This window comes from Microtus oregoni, unplaced genomic scaffold (genome assembly GCF_018167655.1).
Source record: "Microtus oregoni isolate MIOR12 unplaced genomic scaffold, Mior012 000043F_ref0000047, whole genome shotgun sequence".
NCBI lineage: Eukaryota > Metazoa > Chordata > Mammalia > Rodentia > Cricetidae > Microtus > Microtus oregoni.
Window position 1 is genome coordinate 20,538,163 of NW_024543210.1, and position 8,541 is coordinate 20,546,703.

Sequence of the window (8,541 nt, forward strand, 5' to 3'; positions counted from 1 at the left end):
ACCTCTGAGATGAAGTATAGTAACAATCAAGGATGACCTGGAACAATGTAGGTGGCTAGCTCAGGGTGGCTTCGTAGTCAGTTGTACTCCTGCCTCAACTTGGGATTAGAGGTGCACACTACCCTGTCCAGCTTGCTTTCTTTACTTTTATAGACAGTGTAAAAGAGAGTATTGTCATTGCTTCAGAGACTGAGTAAAATGAACTCTCTAGTGTTACCTTTGAAAAGTAAGTAGTGAGTAAAATGGTGAGAGATGATCATTTTTCTTTTTATAAAAAAATTAATTTTGGTTAATGCAGATTGGTGCTTTGCTTGAATGTGAGGGTGTCTGGTTTCCTAGAACTGGAGTTGAGACCATGTGAGCTACCATGTGGATGCGGGGAATTGAACCTGGGTCCTCTGGAAGGGAAACCAGTGGTCTTCACCGCTGAGCCATCTCTCCAGCTCCAAGATGATAATTTTCTTTTCATTCTACATCAGCTTGTAAATAGCCCCTTTTCTTTCAATGACACAAACTCAAAAGAAAACTTTACCTTCACACACTTCAGCGCCCTTGAGTCTGGAAAGACCCAATTGATATTTTATTACTAAGAGGACCAGAAAAATAAGAGGTACCAAAAACCAAAAAACAGATGAGATTTAAGAGATTACTTAAATATCATGTTTTCTAAATGATCTTAGGCAACTCCTGAGAAAGGATCATTTGACTCCCAAAGGGGTTGCAGCCCACAGGTTGAGAACCATCGTATTAGTTTTTTTGTTGAGGTTTTTATAAGTAAGTCATTAAGCAGTAAGCTGTTGCCTATCATGAAGTTTATAACACTTTCACATATTACATTAGTTTTTCTTTGTAACCGTATATTTTTTTAAAGAAATGTTTATTGAGTAGCAGGGAGTAAGTACTTAGGGACAAGGATTGTGATAATGAACATGGATTATTTGTATCTTTTAGCTGAAAGAAATCTTAAATTTTTTGTTATAATGAATATGATAAGTAGTGCTTACATGAAACAGATTTATAGAATGCCAATGTAATGGATCTTACTTAGTAAAAGGTAAAACCAGGCCAGTTGCATGCCAGTTACCTAAGGTCAGACACATTATTGATACTCTGATAGTATATACTTTTGTACGTTGTGACTTACCCTTGACCACAAACAGTACTGCAAATGGAATTTTTTTTTTTAATCTGTAGAAAAAGGTATATGTGGTTAAAACAGCAGGAAGTCTTAAGGGACCTGCTTGTAGCCAAATACCCAATGCATAATTTCTTTTTCTTTTTTTTTTTTTTTTTTTTTTTTTTTGGTTTTTCGAGACAGGGTTTCTCTGTGGCTTTGGAGCCTGTTCTGGAACTAGCTTTGTAGACCAGGCTGGTCTCGAACTCACAGAGATCCGCCTGCCTCTGCCTCCCGAGTGCTGGGATTAAAGGCGTGCGCCACCTTCGCCCGGCTCCAATGCATAATTTCATGATAGCAAATTACCAAATGAGAACTTGCCTACAGGATATTTCTCGAAGTATTTTCCTATTGTAAGAGAGTATTCTCCTTGATAAGCTATATAGTGTTTTAAATGTTATTAAAGTTGGTTTATCTTGCTCACAGATACGCTCATGTTTTAAACTAATAGAGACTTGGGTTGGTTATGTAGCTTAATTTCATAGTTTTCAGAGCTGTATTTCAAGAATCAGAAAGATGAAAAGTATAGTCAGAACTTTGACAGACTATAAAGGTGAGTTAGTCTGTGGTTAGTTAAAATGAGGATAAATGTAGTTTGGGCCAACTTGAGTTTTAGGAATTTTGTTTTGAAGCCTAAGCTTTATATTTCAGTAGTGAGTTTATTCTAAGACAAGCACAGGAGTAATGACGTTTATATTGCCAGACAAGTATGTCTTAGTTGAAATGCTATCAGGATGGCAGGTTTAGGTAATTGAAGGACTGTAGGGCATAGTGAAAACAGTATCTAGTGTGACGTTTCAACCTGTTTATAGCTCATTTCACGGTAAGAAATTTTCACTGGACATTAGCCCTTCTGTTGGCTTTTAGTGTGTTCATGAAAGGCTTAAGGCCAGGAAAGGAATACTTTTAAAGTTTTACATTATACTTTTATGTAAATAAAAGTATTATTTATTACTCAACATAACTTCAGTTTTGAATTTCTGGACTTAGTTCTGAATGTGAGAGTCTCTTCCTTCTAACATTATTGCTATCTGTTTTATTTTAGCAAAAGTTTGACTCTAGAGCAGGAAGATTGAAAGGGAAATTCATAAAACACGATTTTTATATCAAAAGGCAGCGCCAGGATCAGTAAGTGAAAGGTAGAAGAAACAGGTTTGAGGACAGGGTAAAAAGTCTAGATAAACTTCTAATTATAGTCAGGTAGACATTGAACAGCTCTTTGTCCTAAATATGCCAGAGGGTGTCTGTGCTAAGAGTATAGGTCATAGGATTTTAGAATTGAGAGCTCAGAAATGTCTATCTACTGATTATTTTATTTCTGCGTTATGGTGAAATGTCCATGCTAGGTTTTGAGAACACTAGGCTTATTTTACCAAAAGAAAGAAGGCCCCAGTTGTATTACTTGCAGATAGCTTGTAACTATTTGAGTGAATATGAGTTACTGAGAGGTGTTCATGAATTCAAGAAAATTTTAAATCTAGAGGTTTTTTGCTAAACATTAAGAGACCAATTTCCAAATACAGTAATTATACGAGACAAGGTTTTGTTGTTGTGTTTTCCTTTTACATCTTTTGCCTTCTCAATTTTGTTTAGATACACAGAAGTAAAAATAAATGGAAATTTCATCTCAAGGATGGCATTATGAATCTTAATGGAAGAGATTATATATTTTCCAAAGCAATTGGAGATGCAGAGTGGTGAAGAGTTGCTTCTTTCCTTTTATAAGTAAGATAAAAGAAACTTAAAAAGTTAAAATGGACGGTTTGAAACTTGGGACATATATCAACCAAAACTTCACTTCTGCATGTCAGAACAGCGCAGTAGAAGCAAAGCTACTGGAACAAAGCTAGACCTTGACAACATAGACACTACTAACTGGCAAGCCATGGAACTGTAGCACCTGGGGTTGTTGGGCGGGGGGAGGGGTTGTGTAGGAAACTGTAACTGTTGATTTAAATACAGGAACCTGCCATTGGTAATTAGCATGTAAAGCTTTGTTTATATTACTTTCTCCAAGTTTGGCTCAGTCAGAAGATACTTGTTGGAATGATCTGAAGAAATTTCCCTTTTGATAGATTGAACTGAAACTGCTTATTGTATGTGGTTATATTTGGTACAAATTGCGTGTAAGCTTTTTACAGAAGGGCAAGAATTATGGTGTTGAATTTCAATTCACTGTGTAAGAAGATTTAAAACTCATAATAGGTCTTAAACATTTTTACTTGTTATTCTCCCTCAGTAATACATACCTCTTGCTCCCTGCTGTCTGAAAAACATCTACCTTAGATTTAAAGAAAGGATCAGTGGTCACAATTTGGAAACAAAGTCGACCCAGGAATGGATGCTTGTTTTAATTAGGTTTTCATACTTGTTAAATGTAACTTAAGACTTGGGTCTTACCTGTGTTTAGTAGAATTAAAGTGACAGCTTGATTTCCATAGAAAAACTGTACTCAGTCACATACTTTAAGAGACTCCAAATTGGCTCCTCAGGAATATGTTTATTCACAAAGGTACCACCGAGCTGAAATTGTACAGTATGCTTGATATGTGAAGGTTTTTCTTGTTGGGCTACAGTGTGTGCTTAGCTGTTCATTTAGTCTTTATGTAACACTGAGATGGCATTCTGTACATTGGTCTAAGAAGCATAAGGGCAGGTGGTGAGGACTGGATTTTTATTAAACAATTTAGTAATTATAAAAGTTTCTTGTGTTTACTAGTAAAGAATTTTAGAAATTATTTTAATTGAACAAATTTTTTAAAACACTTTGTAATTTGAGGGGAATGCTTGGGGGTGGAGGGGGTAAAGGGAGGTGGGCCACTAAATACAAATTTACCTCTCTTTCATTGGGTAGCCCTTCCAGGCCATTGATGATCTAGACTTGGGCTCCAGTTTGCACATTGGAAAGAAAGTATAGAGATTTGACTTGTATATTAAAAACTCTAGATACTTGCTATATGTGATGAGAATGTGTAGCTCTGGTTCGTTCCTGTAAGGGGCTCTCAACAGTTTGGCGGTGCAGTGGGTCAGCTTCCTGGGAACTGCAGGAATGCTCACTCACCTTCTCTTCTAGTGACTAACAACATTTGACTCAAGTTAACTTGCCTGTTGGTTCTTTTGTCTTCCATTTTTGTCTTCCTTTAATTTGACTTTATGTAGTTCCAGAAGTAACAGATGAACTAAAGTATATTACAAAAGAAAAACTGTGAGTTATATATATATATAGTGAGTTATATATATATAGTGCTTCTTTAAAGCACATATTTTTAAATTTCTTAATGCAATTGATTCCCCTTCCCCACTTATCACCCCACTGAACCAGTTTATGTTGTGGAATTCAGTCTGAGTGGTGGTGTCTTAACATGATAGTAGTTAGATTTTGCTTTATCCCATAACTAGTAATACAGTTTCTTGTTCTATTATTAATACAGCCTTTTGGGGAAAGTTTCTTTATTCTCTGTTCTCAAAGCACATGCAGTTCAGTTTAATTATAACACTTGGAGTACAGAGGGAGTAAAATCCCATGAGTTCTGTTCTCAGTTGTTCTCGAAGATTTGTGTTTACCGAGTGAAGAGGGACTGGACTACCCATGGCGGTGCACCAGTGTTGCTTCAGTGAAACTCGGGCTCCCCAGGAGCTGCTCTGTTACTGCAATTCGGATGACTTTATGATAATTCAGCACATGACCCTGGGCTCTCTGTGTAGTCAAACATACTGAAGGTTAGCATTGTACACCGGTGGGCTTGTTTTTTCAAACATGAACAACCACTTCTTTCAGAGTAACATACGGGGTTGTTTTGAATCAGGAAGTAACCATTTGTATCTGTACCTATGTATTGCCTATTAATGGTGACCTCCTGGATAAATGCTTTTATATGTGAAAAATTATGAAAGCTGGTTCAAACAACCCTGCACACCAGGTTGTGCTCTTATATGCTGTTATATTGTGTTCCTTTTTAAATCAAGTAGCATGTTGTGGTTTTTTTATTACACTAGCTTTTGCTATGGAAATGTCACTTGCTTTGAATTCTTAATCATGTTTTGCCATTACATTTAACAGATGATGTCATTAAGTTCAATTAAAATGTCATTCCTTTGGAAAGGCAAGGGGGTCCCACTTGCAGAATTTTAAGTAGCATGTTTATCCAAAAAGTGGATATAGTTCAGACTTGGGAATCCTGAAGTAGGCAGTGTTTTCAGAAGGTGATCTGTTTAGATTTGTATCAGTAGTGATTGCACCTTTTCCATAACATGATACCAGTAGTGCTAAGGTAAATTTACACAGAATGACGGAAGTGGAGATGTGTGCCTTCCAGTGTCTGAACTCTTGCCTGGTGTCATTTGTACTCTGAGACGACTGGAATGCCTGAGAGCACGGACACAGCTTGGTCACGTGCGGTCTGTGCAGGCAAACATGATAGGACGGGAGCTTGATGTTTGAAGTGTGCACATTTCTGTTGACTCCGCATCACATTTACACTGTTGCCTTTTAAGTCACGTGTGGACAGTGATTGAAATATGTTCTGGACAAACCTAACAGATTCTGGCTTTAGGAAACAGTGTAAAATATACTAGTTTTTATAGAGAGGCTTTCTTTGCTGTATTGAAAATCCAGGAGTTTTCTTTTTGTGGCTTGTATGGACGAATGCAGAGTTGTCTCCCTCTGAGAATTTTTTTTATTATCTTATAGCAATAATGTCACCATATTAGAGGGTAAGTATTCCTTGTATAAGAAAACAGACATATCTCCTCTTAGCAACCCCCTTATAATAGCGTTTTCTTCTACTTGAGAGTTATTTTCTCAGATTACTTCATCTTGAACTGAGCTTTTGTGCAATGTGCTATTTTATTGATCTTTGTACGTTTTTGTTTCTTGTTTCCTGCCTACCTGTTTGAATCAGCTGTAGCAGATACTGACTTTTTGTTTTAAAAATGGTTGTTTTGTGTGTTTTCTCATGTGTTTACTGTTAGGCTTGGATTTTGATCTGTTATTCCTATGGAAATGATTCTGGTTTGTAGTCTTCCTCCTGGAAATCTGCCTTTGTCTTTTCTTTGTCATCTTTCCTACATGCATGATTTAAGGAAGAAAGTGTCTTTTTTTTTTTTTTTTTTTTTTTTTTTTTTGCTTATTTTGAGGAACAAAAGCTTCCTTTTTGAGGAGAGAACAAAACAACATTGAATCAACAAGTACTCCTTCAGCCAAGCTTCCTTAAATCAGTCCGGTATGCATTGGGTCGGGGAGGGTTAATCCCTAGTTTTTCGGAACTACTATTGTCAACTGCTGTTGTACATACTGTTATGTGTAAGGGCATAAATATATTTATTATGTTTGTAAAATTCATTCTGTGCACTTGCAGATCAAGGTTGCTCTTCTGTGATAATATGGGTTGTTAGGTTTTAAAGACCATCTTGGAATACAATTAAAGAGCTTAGTATTTTGATGTACTAAGACCTATTTTAAGTTTAATATTTTACCTTGCAAAAACTTTAATTAAAGATGTTATTTAAAAAAAGTAATGTTGCTTGCTTTGCTTACTGGTCTATGACATTGGCATACGGACAACTGACGAAAACCATACAGTTTAGACAGGAAAAGTTCAACAAAAATAGGGATATTGTTAAATTCTGTACCCTTAGTTAAATTCTGTACCTTTAAGGTAGTGGTTTTGGGATGCCAGACTGAATTGTTAAACTGTCTTAGATATCTTAAGCGCTTTTAAAAGCTGTGTTCTCCAGGCACAGAGGTATTTAGGATGGGTAAATTCACACCAACTAAATGTAAATTAAGGTTAATATAATTAGCATTGTATTGAAAGAGTATTTCTACTCAAAAGCTTAGATTGCTTAGGATGAAGTTACTAAGAACATCATTTCATTTCTTTGGCAAAACTGTTTTCTCTCAGTTCAGAGTTTGTAAATAATTGCTTATTAGGAGATTTGGATTATTGAGGTTTGTATTACATATTGAATATATTTTGTGTTACTTTAGAAGATATTAAATTACTAGCAGTATTTTGATTTTATAGTTAATTCAAATGAATCATTAAGAGCTTGCCTTTTGTAATTTTTTATCTGTTATAAACTACTTTATCTAAGGAAACATGCAGATTTTAACTATTAAATAATCCTAATAAAGATATTTTATTTATTGCCAGCATTTCTTGTATTTTGCAGTTTAATTCAAGCTCCTACATTATGATCTTAATTCATGTGACGTGAGTTCCTATCTGTGAAATAACAGTGGCAAGGTTTTGAGGATGAAGTTATTTGGATAATTTAAAATTAGTATAAAAAAAGTAAATCATCAAAATAAAAATTGTCGTGTGATTGAGAGACAAAATGTTTGTTCACAAAGCAGCCCAGCGGGAGAGTTGGCGGACCTTTGCGGCTACTAGGAGCAGCTCAAGGCAGAGGAGGGAAAGGAAAGGCTCGGCATCAGAGTGGGAAGACTTTATGCACTGAATTACATGTCTGAAATAGATTTGTTTTTCTTTTTTTTTTTTTGTTTTTTTTTTGTTTTTTCGAGACAGGGTTTCTCTGTGGTTTTGGAGCCTGTCCTGGAACTAGCTCTTGTAGACCAGGCTGGCCTCAAACTCACAGAGATCCGCCTGCCTCTGCCTCCCGAGTGCTGGGATTAAAGGCGTGTGCCACCACCGCCCGGCTTAGATTTGTTTTTCGAAGTTGAAATTAATAGAGAACTATACATTTTTTTTTTTTTTACTGTGTGTATGATTGTTGTCCCCCCCTTTCCCCCATGTATATACATGCACCATGAGCTCACAGAGATCAGAAGACGGCATTGGATCCCTTGAACCTGGAGTTATGGATGGTTGGGCGCTGCCATGAGGGTGTTGGGAATCAATCCCAGGTCCTCTTCAAGAGCAGCCATTGTTCATAATGGTTGAGTCATCTCATCAGCTTGGGAGCTACACTATTTTAAAAATGAATTTCCCAAGTACGCGTGGGTCATGTGAAGGGAAAGCACGGAGGTGACAAGCACTAATCCATGAGTGTGAGGTAATCTCTCCTTTGCCAAAGCCCCCACTGACTTACTCTAGTCCGTGGAATTTCCATGCTAATGATGTATCCAAGAACAATGCAATAGCCTGTGTTTTAATGTGCTATGGCCCTCTGACCAAGTCACATAGCCTGTATCGTACTGGGATTTTTTTTTTAAGCCATGTGATACTTGACAAGAAGATTCACTGGGGGTGGGGAAGTTAAGAGATAAGAGAGAGAATAAAATCAATGTACATTCAGTGTGTGTGTGTGAAATTGTGAAACAGTAGAAAAGATGCCATAGCGAGGGTGCAGTGGGGGCAGGGCAGGCAGGCTCGGTACAGGTGGGATCGCCCTTGGACTCAGTT

General features: G+C 36.8%; 1 protein-coding gene across 2 annotated transcripts in view; it reads left to right on the forward strand.

The window, feature by feature from the left end:
• The window catches only part of LOC121434349 (transcription initiation factor IIA subunit 1), a 34,146-nt gene extending 26,815 nt beyond the window's left edge, over positions 1-7,331 (forward strand). For both annotated transcript variants that reach the window (XM_041633224.1, XM_041633225.1), the window contains exon 9: positions 2,768-7,331. In XM_041633224.1, coding sequence (XP_041489158.1) covers positions 2,768-2,875 — 108 coding nt within the window. In that variant the 3' untranslated portion in view covers positions 2,876-7,331. The remainder of the gene's footprint in view (positions 1-2,767) is intronic.
• Positions 7,332-8,541: the final 1,210 nt, after the last annotated feature.